We start from the raw sequence: 15,314 nt of genomic DNA on the forward strand, positions 1-15,314 counted from the left end.
TAAACTGCTTTGGTGATGAGGCAGAAAGACCTACAAAGCCAGAGGAGGAATATGCAGTCTCCACACAGCCAACAACCAGCTGGGAGATTCAAGTCCATGACACCAGATTCATAAGACAACATCTCTAACCTCTGCACAAATGTGTCACCCACTTTCATATACTGTGCAGAACAGGACACTGCAATATAATCAGAATGAAAACCTACAAAATACCTAGTCAAATTATTATGAAATTAGAAACTATAATATTATGTAATGGTGAGATGTTGATGTTGAGTTAAAACCTGCAACACAAATCATCCTGGATGAACAGTAGAGAAAAATTATAAGATAAAATGTAATGTGATCCCTCACCCAGGATTGATTTCTGCTTAGGGTAGGCGCTGCCAGGAGAAACTCCTGTCCCCCTGTTACTCTTCATTGTAATAAGTGGGGTATACAGTTAGGTCCATAAATATTTGGACAGAGACAACTTTTTTCTAATTTTGATTCTGTACATTACCACAATGAATTTTAAATGAAACAACTCAGATGCAGTTGAAGTGCAGACTTCAGCCCCTGCAGTAAAGGCCTGGCAGAGCATTAAAAAGAAGGAAACCCAGCATCTGGTGATGTCCATGAGTTCAAGACTTCAGGCTGTCATTGCCAGCAAAGGGTTTTCAACCAAGTATTAGAAATGAACATTTTATTTCCAGTTATTTAATTTGTCTAATTACTTTTAAACCCCTGAAATGAAGGGATTGTGTTAAAAAAATGCTTTAGTTGTCTCACATTTTTATGCAATCGTTTTGTTCACCCCACTGAATTAAAGCTGAAAGTCTGCACTTCAACTGCATCTGAGTTGTTTCATTTAAAATTCATTATGGTAATGTACAGAACCAAAATTAGAAAAAAGTTGTCTCTGTCCAAATATTTATGGACCTAACTGTATATGTGCAAAGAAAAGAATGACAGACATTTTAGTAAATCTAAAGTACTTTTCAAAAACCACTACAGTGCTTGTATATGTGCAAGTATTTATTGACTCAGATAGGCATCATGGTAATCTATGCAATCACTAATCCATCTCATCATCTTGATGAAAGAGTTCTTAATTAAGTGTCTTAAAAAATATTAATACATATTACAACAATACTGAACTTTATACAAGTATTCTATCTAATTATACCCCTGGGGTGAGACAGAGGATCAAAACATAACTAGTCAATAATGTCTGCTCAGTTGCCAGGAAGGAGACATAGGGGGTGTCTCTTAACAAATGGGGGTACTTTGAGTGGCCAGAGAGAGGAATAGAAGACTCATAAGATTATGAGACTCAGACGGATGAGAAATGAGAGACACCAAGGACAGTGGATAAACTGCATTAAAGGAGTTCAGAAAGCATAGATCGCAGGCCAGAAATTCAGTGTACTGTGTAGATAAGGTTGACCTAGTTGCCAAGATTTGAATAAAAGGCATAGATAAGCCAAGTAACCTCTGGGAATCAATAAGATGTACTGCTCTTTATAGATGTATATCCTTGGAAACTCTTATACAAGTAGCACATAAAGAGAGGGAGATAGGAATTGGTGATTCAGAAAAGAACCATAAAGACAATTAAAGTAGTTTCTAATGGTATATTTCAGCTTAACTCTCAGCAGCTTTAAAATAGGCTCATCATTCACAGTGACTAGCCCTGAAGTCATTCTCAACCGCACAGTGAACTTGAAATGTCAAATCTCAGCTGCAGCCAAAGTAAATTTCAACCATCTATGAAACACTGTTCGAGTCCATCTGACCTGTTCTTCTTCAGCACTAAAATGCCTGGATCATACCCTCACTAGCTGTTGGTTAAATTATGGCAACTTTCTCTTCAATTGCCTTTCAGCTCAAATCATTAATGGAGTACAAATTTAAATTTCTATGTCTAGATTGCTAACTTGGAGGAAGAATAACAGACAATTCACCTATTCTTAAGTGATCTTGAAAAATCTAACATACAAAGATATAAGGTTCAACATTCATGAATACCTATCAAATTTGCTTAGCCCAAATCAGCCTATCACACATCTAAAACCTCTGAAGAATAGATGACTCACTATTTCAAACCTCTGTTGTGCAATTCACTGTGAACACTCTTTTAGCTTAGAGGGAATGAAAGGTGTGCCTGTGGGGCACATACTCAGCATAGGGCAAGCATTTAAAAGTATTAAGCAAGCTTTACTTCTTTAGTCAATGAAATAAAACCATTGTTTGTTTTCTTGTAAACTATCAATTTACCCTTTAGTCTTACTATAAGTGTTTCTCTATGCTGAAAATGTTCTTCATATATGTTTTAAATTCTACTTTATAATGTACCTTTAAGCTGTGACACATAATTGCTTTTCATTCTACAATGATGGTGTACTACTGCCCTGTTTACTTAATTGTCCATATTTGGTAATATGTACATGTCTAGTCATGTTGTATTCTAACCTTATTTACTTTGCACTGTGTTTTATAATAGAACTCACTGTGAAAGGTGCTATAGAAAAAACAAATAGAAACTTTTTGTGGTTTATACTGTATATTTATGTATTTAAAGTCAGTTCAATGTTTACATGTATTACATATACTATCCTTATAACTAAGGTTTTTTCATCCTCCCTAGGTGAAATAAGCAGAGAGTACAGGGGAACCGCTACTGACAACTATAGATGTTTCTGAGCCTGTTCTGATTTTTTTTTTTAAGGTAGGAACAGTAAGTTTGCCAAGACATGTCAACAAAGGACATACTCATGGAGGACAATGCATCCACATAAAATCAGAAAAGCAGAGAGAGGGAGTCCTTAAAACTCCTGTCATCCTTACTTACATAACTACCTTACCATTTTTTCCATATGGTTTCAGTGTTTGTTTTTTCCCATAGCTTTTGCTATTCTCGTGTAGTTCAAGAAAAAAGTAGGATAATATTCAACAGTATTGGAAATGAAGATGACCTGCTTAGCATGCATCATTTCTATTGCACACCACGATGTTTCTGCTCTGTATCAATCAGGAAATAAATTAAAGAATTCCCATCCCTTACTTTAAAAACAATCTCATTACAGCTACAATTTAGTTGATACTATTTTAAATATAAATATTTTATTTGAATATATAAAGGTAAATTTTATTTACACAGTGTATTTTGTACTGAGTAAATAAAATTTACCTTTATATATTCAAATAAAATATTTATATTTAAAATAGTACCAACTAAATTTTAGGAACAGGGTCACGGGGGTCTGCTGGAGCCAATGCCAGCCAACACAGGGCGCAAGACAGGAAACAAACCCCAGGCAGGGTGCCAGCCCCCGTGACCCTGTAGTTAGGATATAATAATTAATAATAATAATTCTTTACATTTATATAGCAATTTTCTCACTACTCAAAGTGCTGTCCACACAGGGAGGACCCGGGAAGTGAACCCACAATCTCCTTACTGCAAAGCAGCAGCACTACCACTGCACCACCTGTGAGGATAATATATAGCGGGTTGGATAATGGATGGATGGACAGTACAAAATACACCAAGCATTTTTTCTTTTTGAAAACACATTTAAATATGTCTATTTTAAAAACAGGCCTACTGCATATTAATATAAATAATAATTCTTTCCATTTATAGTGTGCTTTTCTCACGACTCAAATGTCTGTTTTTATCAGATAGTGACCACTTTATGCAAGACACAGAAATATATTTTTTTCTTTTCGTGATTACAAGTGCTGTTCAAATTTGAATCCAACAGACAAATGACCTCTTCCAATGCCATTTTTTCATTACTGTAAAGTCTTGTTTTTCACTTACTGTTGAATGCTGTTAAAGCTCCCAGGAATTCCCTCCATTTGTGTGTTCTTAAGGCCCTGTCCACATAATATTCAAATTACATCTGAAAACTCATCTTTCTTCTCATGCATTTTAGATTGCTTTTGCCTGTGCTTGTTTTAATCTGTCATAGTTATGTACTCTACTATGTAGTTTACCAGCTCTTATTTTTAGTCTTCTATTTTATATTATATTTTCCTCTGACATGCTCCAGTCATGTGCATGTTAGGTTAATTTGTGATTCCAAATTGGCATCTGTGTGAGTGTTATGTGTGCCTGTGATAAACTGGTGCCTTCTCCTGCTTTGTACCCAGCATTTCTGGGAGAGACTCTGGCCCCCATGACCATTAATTACATTAAAGGTCTTTGAGAATGTAATGTTAGTATATGCCATGAGCAATTTTTTTTTACTTTGTAGACTCTGCCTAGAGTTTGTAGCTTATCTTAGATTTGAAGGTCACTGAATTGCACTTGCTTACCTGTAAAAAGGGCAGTAAATCTAATGTATTGACTTTCCCGGATTCTGTGAATACTACTTACAGTATATAAACAGTAACCTAAGTAAATATGTATGGGATAGGCAACACAAGGTAAATTCCTCACTTCTAACTCTGCATGGCACTAAATTAGTCATTTGTGATTTTTAGATTGCTTAAGATGAAAGTAATAACTGTACAGAATAAAATATTATACAAAATACTTTTATATCACCATCCCAGCGTGAATTAAAGGTACACCATCAATGTGCCATTCAGTAAAGAAACCCATTCATTTTTGTATATAATGTGAGCGCAAACAGAACAAATGACTAGTTTACTGTCTCATAGTAGGTCTGAGATACAGCCTTCCATCTGTAACTGTGCATGTTTCAGTCCAGCACCTTAACCACTAAACCACACAAAAGCATCCCTGTGACTATCAACAGCTTTATATACAGGCATGGCTATCCAATAAAATGCACACCACCAGTTAAAGGTTTGGAAGCACTCAGAAATGTTCATGTTTTTGCTAGGAATTGATACCTTTTTTATCAAGTGTGGTAAAAAGGTGCTATATATTGCGCCCGACCTGACACAAACTCATTCTGAGGCACGTGTAAAAGTACAAAGACTTTTATTTTTTTTCACCTGTGGGGCACTTCTTCCAAATGAACTCCACAGGCAATACACAGTCCCAAAAACACTTAACTCAAGACACACTCTTCTGACACCACCACCACTCCTCCCGTCTAGCTTTGTCCTCCACCTCCCGACTCTGGCTCCTTGAGTGGTGGCTGCTGGCCCCTTTTATAATTCAACCGGAAGTGCTCCAGGTGCTTGATTGGCTTGTTCCGGCTACACTTCCGGGTGTGATGCATACGTGGCCTACAGGGGCGCAGGAGTTCCAGCTACAGCGCTCCCTGGCAGTGCCTGTGGGACCCAACAGGGCTGCATCCAACTCCAACTCCTGTGGAGCCCTGTGGGAGCCCAAGGCACCTCTCCAACCCAAGGGGGCGGCCATCTAGCGTCCAGGGGGAGGTATTGCACCGTCCAGGGCTGCTCCCCCTGAAGATACAGTGCAGGGGTGTCCCAGCTGGGCATGGACGCCAGCCGCCTGCCACACAAGATACTGTATTATTAAATTGATTTAAAAATATAGCCAAGACATTGTTTTGCTAGTGGTTACTACAACTTGAAATGACTGATTTTTAATTTATTATTTACAGATAACTGCAAATTTCCTTTTCAGCAGCTATTCCGTCAGTGTCCTAATGGTCAACCTCATTAGCTTATCGTTAATTAGTCATGTTTAAATGCTAATTGGTTATTAGAGAAACCTTTTCAATTGCATTAGCACCACTTAAATATTTTATTTTGTTTATGTTGGTTGCAAGTTACTAGAGTTTGTTTGGTTCTGGGATCAAACATGTCCAAAGTGAAACAGCTTTCTCTTTTTTAAGAGAGAAAGTTATTCCATGTGAAACAAACTGCCAAGAAACTGTAGATTTCATGCAAAGGTGTCTATTACTGTCTTGTTTGACAAGGGCAAACTGGATGTAACCAGGAGAGGCAAAGAGGATAAGTACATCACACATTAAAGACCAGTGTCCTCTGAAACAGATTAAAGATTAATCCAAGATGCTGACCATAATATGCTTTTCTAACCATCTTTTGTCCAATCGCTGTATTTTTATACCCATTTTAATCTTTTCTTTAAGGCCAGCACCCCAGAGTTTCACTGTTGCAGATGATACTGGTATTTGGTGTGTATTTAAGGAAGAAGCCAGCTGAGGACCTGTAAGGTGGTTTGTTTCTCAAACTACAGACTCTTATGTCCTTGTCCTCTTATGCAGTTGTGCACCTGGGCCTTCCCCGTCTTCTTCTAACCTGGTTAGATCTAGTTTGCTCTTTTCTCTCAAGACAATAATAGACACCTTTATATGAAGGCTACAGTTGATCGGCAATCTTTCATATGGAATAACCTTCTTTCTGCAAAAAAGCAACAGACTGACCTGATCCTTGAAAACAATGTTTTATTTTGGCCATTTTTAAACTAAACTTTAGGAATTCCAGTTCCTTGCAACCCAAATGAACAGAATAACAGGTTTCAACAGTACTAATGTGAATTTCCCATTGGGATTAATAAAGTATCTATCTATCTATCTATCTATCTATCTATCTATCTATCTAATGCAATTACAAAGACTTCTCTATTAACCAGTTACGTAGCATTTAAACATGGACAATTAAAGATAAGCTAAGAGAACTGACCATTTGGACACTAAAGGAATGGCTGCTGAAAATGGTTATTTGTAGAGATAAGTGAATAAAAATTTAAAAACAGTAATTTCAAGCAGTAATTGCCATTATAAAAACACGTAAAATTTATTGGCTGATTTATATTCATTCAATGGTATCTTGACAAAAAGGTATCAGTTTCAATCAAAAACATGAACATTTCTGTGTTTTTCCAAACTTTTGACTGCAGTGCCGCTCTACGTTACCCTTACACTGCACAGCCCAGGCGTGGAGCTGACATACAGTGTACACGTGCTGCTCATCTTGCAGTCACTTAAAACGCAGTTAACATTTTTTCAAGTAAAAAAACGGCTTTGGATGATCTGCCGCCATGGAGAAGGGTCCCCACTCAATGTGTCACCATACAAATGACATTAGACTAATTGACCAATTTGGCTTCGAAAAGGCGGGGCTTTATGGAGATTGGGCGTGGAATGTGCGGAATTTTGTGCATTGAATCTAAGACAACATTAAGAAAGATAGCGCAAAACATAAAGAATTCCATCCTGTTTTAATTTATTTCAGCAGCAAGGTGTTGCAAACTGACCACCTTTAACGTAAAAACGACAAATGTATCAAGGTTGGGCCCCCTGTTCTCAAGTGTCTTTTGAGAAGGACAGTATTCTGGCGCCGCGCCCATTTTCATGCAGCATGTAGTAACAACGAAAGCGCAGCAGGCACACGCAGGCAAAGCGGATGTTAAGGGACAAAGAATACGAGCAAGCAACCAACTGTCATTCTCCTTAAGTTTAATTGGAGACAAACCTGAACATTATCGCAAATCGATGCTACACCAAGAAACGCCCAATTCAGCTGACGCTTCACACTGGCGCTCCGCCTCCAACCCTTTTTCCTTTTCATCCTCTTCCTATTGCGGACCACAACCCGCTCACTATTCCCGCCCATTCGATTTGCCTCACATCGCTCGACTCTTCTCGCGATGTTTCATGTTTACTGTTCAGCCTATGATCCCACCCCTACTACCCCCAGTAAGCAGCGATGCTCTGTATTTAGCGGCTCGAGGAACGCGGCTTCTCTTGGAGGAGCTGCGCTAGCAACCAAGTAGCATCTTCTAATAGGTACCCAAAAGAGAACGAGGAGTACGTTGTTTCATCTTGAAAGGGGATCCGCTTTCTTCGTGGGTTGTTTGTGTTTTTCCTCTATTCATATTGATGAAGAATGCAGTTAATATACGTTAAGTATTCACGTTCTACCGCCAGTACTGGGCTGAGCTAATGTGAACTGATCACTGACCGCGACATTCAGAGATAGCCGACTAAGCCGGACTGCCTTTCCGCGTGCCCGGCGTCTGTTCAGGGACTTCTGTGTGCAACTCTAAAGGAAACGTTCTTTTTAGTTGCAGCAAATTCTACCATTGGAATTGCATTTGACGAGCAAGTGAACGAAGTCAGCAGCTTGCCATGCAGCCTGCGCCATCATCCAACACTTCTTCCTCTTCCAAACCCTCCGACGATCTGGCTGTCCCCGGCAGCTCCGCGCAGCAGGGTCTGTCGGTAAGTGACTTGTCCGTGAAGCCACTTGGTCCGACACCTAGCCAAAGTCGTTTCCAGGTCGACCTTGTGACTGAGGGTGCCGGCTCACCGGCGGGAGGCAGCTTGACTTCGGCGCCATCCTCTCCTGCCACCTCTAAACCCCAAACTTCTGAGCAGGAACCACCCGCTGCGGAAGAAGCTAAAGGTCGTTTTAGAGTGGTCAACTTCGCCGATCCGTCCGGGGATAGCCGGCCACCAGATGTTCTCGGTAATGAAGGACTCCAGAATGGGGACACTGTGATGAGCGAGGGCAGCCTCCACTCTTCCAGCGGTGGCCAGCATCACTACTATTATGACACCCACACAAACACCTATTACCTGAGGACTTTCGGGCACAACACCATAGATGCAGTACCGAGGATCGACTTTTACCGGCACACGGAAGCGCCCCTTGGGGAGAAGCTGCTGAGACCAAGCCTGGCAGAGCTACACGATGAACTAGACAAGGTGAGTAGCAGCTGCCTGTGGAGAACAGGTGTTGCAAGGTGGGGAGACCTGACGGGGTGTGGAGGGTGTATGCTTCTCCATAGGAGTCTGTAACATCCATCTCCCTTGCTATATTATCCTATTCTATGCTATCCCGGCATTAACAGGCATACTTTAAGCGATTAAACTTAGCGCATTTGTCAGAAATCTGGTATTAGTCACCGGGTATTTGATGAATAGATCTTCATTCCATGTCGAATAACTATGTTGTCAGTGTTAGTTATGAGTTTATACAGTAGTCCAAATAACAGTATACTGTCTATTTGAATGGCAGCGCTGAATTGATCTAGTGTTAGAAGTAAAGTGCTTTGAATTGGAGTTTGTGCGGCGCCCATTGATGCGAGGACTGGCACTGATACTCTTATGCCTGTATTGGTACATATTGGCTCAGGAAATTGATAAAAAAATCACGTGTGTTGGAATTGGCCTGTGTGGTTTTAACACATGGTTTGACATTCCATCCAAGGGTGATTCCAAGGTTGTTAGCCCAGCTGCCTCACAGATCCATTATCATGGGTTCCAAACAGGCATGTGGTCATTGTTTGGTGTTTGACCCAAGTTAGCATTTTTGTTTTTCTCATTCTCCAGTGTTTCTCCCATATTTCTAGAGATATGTATTTGACGTTAATGGGTAATTTTGAGTGGGCTTTGTAGTACATGCAGGCTGAATCCTTCCCAGCACTTGATGCTGCCAGGATTGGCTCCAGCCTTCTATGACTCTCATTTGGGAAAAGCAGTTTTGAGAAATTTAATATGTTAACCTAATGAAAAGATGGAAGTTTGAAGTTATAATGTTTTACATAAGTATCTGGAGTAGAAATGTTTGAGAAGAACAAAAGAATTTCATTTAGTTAAGAGACCCATTGAATGTTGAATGAGTGTAGATACAATGAGTGAGAGAAGAATAGAAGAATTTGTGAAAGCTGTCACCCAATTACTTCTAGATTATCAAGGAAAACATTTGATGCAGATTATGTTCGAAGCTTTTACGTACTTTGGAATAAAATGTATAGGAAACACCAAGCTGGACTGTGAAAAAAAATTCTTTTGATTCATGTGGATGTGTTGAAAACTGGAATACCTGGAGGAAAAAATACTGTGCACATACAGTACAATGGTTTTAACCATAAACACTCATGTAGGTAAATGTGGCAACAGATACTGAAAAAAATGTTTTTCACTTTTAGAGATGCCCAAGACAATGTAAAGTGGAGGGTTGAAATATGAGGGAGTGCAGGTGGTAGGTGTGGGTCGGAATGGTGGCTCTGAGACTACGGATCTGCACTGGCAATTGGAAGGTTGCTGGTTAAAATTCTGTAAATGCCATAAGTGATTTTACTCCATTGGGCCCCTGAGCAAGGCCCTTAACCTGCAATTGATTTGTTCTGGGTATGACACTATTCTGCATCCTGTCCTGCAAGCAGGTCCTCCAACATGCAGGGAAAACCTAGGGGTTGGTGGCAGGATTGGCACTCCAGCCACTGTAAAAAAAAAAAAAAAAAAAAAAAAAAGCTCACACTCTTCAATATGGTTCTGAGGTGTCACCCGTGGCACAGCTGCACTCGGGTCCCACTCCACGTGGTGGGTGCGGCAATACGCTGTATCAGCGCATGCCCCCAACCTCAGGCCAACCTGGGTAAATTCTGAATATGGTCATTAGAACGCGTTGGAAATTATTGTGTTTTGGCATGTCTACAATGTTTCTCTAAGTGCTGCTGTCTTCTTTTTGAAATTCAAGTCAGACAAAACAATAAAACTAATATTATATTAGAATTAGCTGTGGTGTGTATGTTTAATTTGCAGAGCAGCATTCAAAATGCCATCTGCTCTCCTTAGCTGATTTTCCATCTGAGCTACTGAGAGAATTAATTCAACCTCTTCTCCCTTGAACAGGTATTCTTGTCTGAGCTGTTTGTGATGCACTTTTGAAACAAGGTTGTCCAGTGTGGTGTGTGTGTGTATGTGTGTGGGGTGCGTGGTGGGGGGCTTTGTATAAAAAGCAGTCCAGAAAGTATATATGCTTTTGTACCTTAAAATTGGATAGTGTAATTAATCTGTGTACTGGCAAATAAACAAAGGAGTAGTGTGAACAGCCTCCAGAGACTGTCTTAACTACTGTATGCCTTCTGTGTACGCTGCAAAACCGAGTGCTCCCCGTGAGGCGGCCCTCAAGGTTATTGCAATGATGTTCATAGCAAGCTTGTTTTACACCACTGCGTTGTTCAGGTATCCATGGTGCTATTTATCCTTACTAAGGAGCCAACTTGTGTTTTTATTTGATGTAATCCTTAAGGAAAGCCATTGCTTTGGCAATGAGCTGCGGTTAATAGTATTCCAAAAATTGTACATGACATGCTGGAGTTAAGGTCAAGTTACTGATGCCCATTTTTTTGTTAAACTTTACTATTCTTTTGAGGATTTGTTTTACGTTGTAGCTAGATAAGATTAAAATAAAATAAAAAATAAAATGTGCCTTAAGATGATGGCAAGTGAACGATATTCTAAGCCATTGTTGTCTGGTGATGTCCTAATATACAGTACTATCTGCCATGCAGCAACCATAAGAAAAGAGTAAAGATGGTAATACATATAATACATTGCAATGATGTTACTGTTTTGGTTCTATCCCATTCCAACATTTGTGAAATTGCAATAATATTGTGTATCATTGTTTTTCATATGGCTTCTTTGTGAAAGTAGAATCATGCATGTAATTCTTTACGGAAATGTAGAGAATTTTTTGCATTTTCCCCTCATTTTCCTTTGCTGAGATCCTAGTTTTTATTTCATCAGCATTTGCTCAGTCATTCTTTTGTGACCATACTTGCTATGAAAAGGACCATATAAGGTACAGTACATTTCAAATCAAATACACAGAACTGAAAATGTAAGCATGCTTATTTGGGGGCATGCAGTTTAAGATCGCAGTAAAGATTAACATGTATTACATAGGAAATCACAGATCATATATGAAAGTATAATAATGTTATTTAAATGTTCTTTTTCATTAAAGTAATTGTTACTGTAATAATTATTAAGCGTTCATAAATTTCAGTCGCATACATACTGAGGAAATTAATTTACAGTAATTCATTTTAATATTCTTGAAAATTGTTTAGTTATGGTGTGTGCTAATAAAATAATTTGATTAGAAATATGACAGTCTCATGCTGGGTGTAGTAGCACTTGCAAATGTATCATCTAATTAATGTACAGACTAGAACTTCATCACCTAGCTTGTACCCCATCATCAAGTGATTTGACTATGCTATTTAACATAATAGAGTAGAACACTTTTTAATCCCTTCTAATATTTGCCCCAAGACAGCAAACCTTTATAATTATGGAATTTTGATTGATAAAATATTATCCTTACCTGGAAGACTGAACAGACAAACAGTGGTGAAGAGAAGACTTTGTTTCCCTGCACAAACTGTATTAAGATGCAGTTTGACTTTATGACATGACATAACTTCTTAACGTAGGCAGGTTCCCCCACATTCTCCTTAAATATGCTATGATACTGTGGTGGTAAGTTCTGTTGTAAATTGTTTTACATGCCATTAAAACACATTACCATTACACTGTATGGTGAAATTTCTTTTCATGGCATTGTTTGTTGAGCCTGCAACAGAGTAGATAGATAGATAAATAGATACTTTATTAATCCCAAGGGGAAATTCACATACTCCAGCAGCAGCATACTGATACAAAAAACAATATTAAATTAAAGAGTAATAAAAATGCAGGTAAAAACAGACAATAACTTTGAATAATGTTAACGTTTACCCCCCGGTTGGAATTGAAGAGTCGCATAGTTTGGGGGAGGAACGATCTCCTCAGTCTGTCAGTGGAGCAGGACAGTGACAGCAGTCTGTCGCTGAAGCTGCTCCTCTGTCTGGAGATGGCACTGTTTAGTGAATGCAGTGGATTCTCCATAATTGATAGGAGCCTGCTCAGCGCCCGTTGCTCTGCCACGGATGTCAAACTGTCCAGCTCCATGCCTACAATAGAGCCTACCTTCCTCACCAGTTTGTTCAGGCATGAGGCGTCCTTCTTAATGCTGCCTCCCCAGCACACCACCGCATAGAAGAGCGCACTCGCCACAACCATCTGATAGAACATCTGCAGCATCTTATTGCAGATGTTGAAGGACGCCAGTCTTCTAAGGAAGTACAGCCGGCTCTGTCCTCTCTTGCACAGAGAATCAGTATTGGCAGTCCAGTCCAATTTATCATCCAGCTGCACTCCCAGGTCTGTACCCTCTGCACACAGTCTCCTCTGATAAGAGGAGTAGGTGGGAATCATAAATCAAGCATCAGTGTTTTTAGTTTAGTTTATTGGAAATGACATTTTTCTACATAACTTTCATTTTCTAGAATATTACAATAAGAAAGTTTGTGACTCATGAATGCGGCTGTTTATTAGTGACATTTTTGATAAGAAATTTGTTTACTCAATACTAGTCCTTTTTCAGAATAATGGGTACATGTCTTCACAGTAACATAGTACAGCATTGCAATACGTTTTATTGTGATGCATCATTTGCTATATTTCTGTAGACTGGATGCACATTTTTTTAAGTTCCAAAATATAAATTTGTTATAAAACTGTTTGCAAATTTCACTCTCAGCAGCTTGTTTTGATTAAACTGACTTTTAGGTATAAAATGGTTTAAACTGCTGTCTCACACGTTTTGCTTTATTGGGGGAAAAAATGTTGTTTAGCACATTTCATTACTGAATTTCATGTACATCTTAAATTATGTATCTTTGACTTTCCTGACTTTTGCATATCCTGTCAGTTAGAGTGACAAAAACTAAATGGACAGGATATACAGACAACTGATTAATATTGGCCAAGTTCTAATAATTCTTATGTCTTACCTAGCTACCACTGTTCATAACAACCAAAGACACTGCACTGCATTGAAGTAATTACTTGCATGATACACCTATGAGAAAATGCCCTTTTGTTATGCCATGCGCCAAATGTATTTGAAACAAATGTAGATGAGAACGATTTTACTGATAGCCTATATCTACAATATTTAGAAGGTCTAGGTTCACATTAGAAATACTGGTTAGTTTCATAGTAGTATTTGTTGGATGACTTGGTAGCTATTAACCACTAGTTCCAATCTGAAAATGCATTTTCAAAGCTTTGTAGAAACTGGTCACCTGTGTGGAGTAAAGAGCTGTGGGAAAGATATTTAGGATCAGTAAGACTACCATTCACCATTATGTTTGAGAAAGAATGATACATACAGTATTTTACAGTACTTTAATTTACCAGATATTGTGGAAGCAGACAAGATAGTAGAATGCAGTTCTTTGGCATACTTTGTACTGCATGCTTATAATGAGCTTGGGGAATGCACATACCTGTTCCTCTGCCAACTGAAAGGTACTGTTATTATATTTAGGGCTGATGTGATAATGTTGACAATAAAAATTTCTTGACAGATATTACTATTGTTAGTTATTTCTATGCATGTTACAACAAGCCTCCAAATAGTAGCCTGCGTAGTACTCATCTGTTTAAGCCAACTCTCGCCCACTTTTTAAAGAGTAGTTAAGGTGTTAGATAGGCAAGGCCAATCAGGGAATCTAGAGTGTCAGTGTGTGTGATTGATGAAGAAGTGTATAGTGAAGAAGCAGGTGGCGTACTACATGCTACATTGACTTAACATCGGAATACAGTTGTATGATTTATTGTTATATTTAGAGACTGATGAGAAGAAGTTGCATTAGGTTATTTGAATCTAATCTGCAAATGTTGGCATTTCTCTCTTTTAATCAAACTAGGGGGCTCCGCCCCCTGCTCGCTTCGCTCGCCAACCCCTGGTGTTGGGAATGACAAAGAGCGTGATGTATGAATGAGATATAGAATAGTGTGACGGTGTAGATGATGCAAATAGAAAGCAAACAATAAAGTGTGTGGCACAGTGTAAAGGTTTATTTGAAAATTTCTTTGTACACGCCGTTTAAGTGTAAAAGGTAATTCCAGCTCAGAACTTGTAAGGTCATTTAAGATGGTTATTGTTGTGATCAGAGTCAAGTTTGTCAGAGCTTAGAAAGAGTTGTGTCTTTCCAGGAAGTAATGGAATGACTTGGGTATTTATGTTTTCCACATTAATATTTTTTGGACATAATATAGTGCGTTGTGTTAAAAGGGGCATTTGGTCTAATGAGATTGCTGTTCGAAATGTCTCTATAACTAAGTTGTCGCAGATAAAGGCTTGAGGAATTGTAATAATATGTGCCTGAAGTCCAGCTGTATTGGTGAGTGTACCATCTCTCAGTTGTAATAAGCAATTGTTATGATCTGGTTCTGGACATCGTATCTTTTTTACTAACTGTATCTTTTGAAAGCAATGCCAATTGTCTGCGTATTTTAAGGTGCACTGAACAATAGCTGAGTGCATGGCATCTGGAAGAATAGCTAATCACTGTCTAAAATCTCCTCCTCATAAAAGTACCTTTCCTTCAAATCGAATATTATTATTCATCAACGTTTGTAGAAGTTTATGAATGGTGTTGAGTAAGTGACTTCATGCCATTGAACATTCATCAATAAACAACATTTTTTCAAGACGGATGTCACGTGCAGTGCCACCGTTAATGTTCATAGTGGATACCGATTTGTAGGATCTAATGTAGTTGATAAAGA

At 38.8% G+C, this 15,314-nt stretch overlaps 1 protein-coding gene across 4 annotated transcripts in view; it reads left to right on the plus strand.

Annotated features, from left to right (window-relative positions):
- Positions 1–7,601: 7,601 nt before the first annotated feature.
- Positions 7,602–15,314, plus strand: part of slc12a2 (solute carrier family 12 member 2) — a 198,868-nt gene continuing 191,155 nt past the window's right edge. For all 4 annotated transcript variants that reach the window (XM_028804887.2, XM_028804888.2, XM_028804891.2 and 1 more), the window contains exon 1: positions 7,602–8,603. In XM_028804887.2, the coding sequence (XP_028660720.1) occupies positions 8,025–8,603 (579 nt within the window). In that variant the 5' untranslated portion in view covers positions 7,602–8,024. The remainder of the gene's footprint in view (positions 8,604–15,314) is intronic.

This window comes from Erpetoichthys calabaricus, chromosome 7 (assembly GCF_900747795.2).
Source record: "Erpetoichthys calabaricus chromosome 7, fErpCal1.3, whole genome shotgun sequence".
Taxonomy (NCBI): domain Eukaryota; kingdom Metazoa; phylum Chordata; class Cladistia; order Polypteriformes; family Polypteridae; genus Erpetoichthys; species Erpetoichthys calabaricus.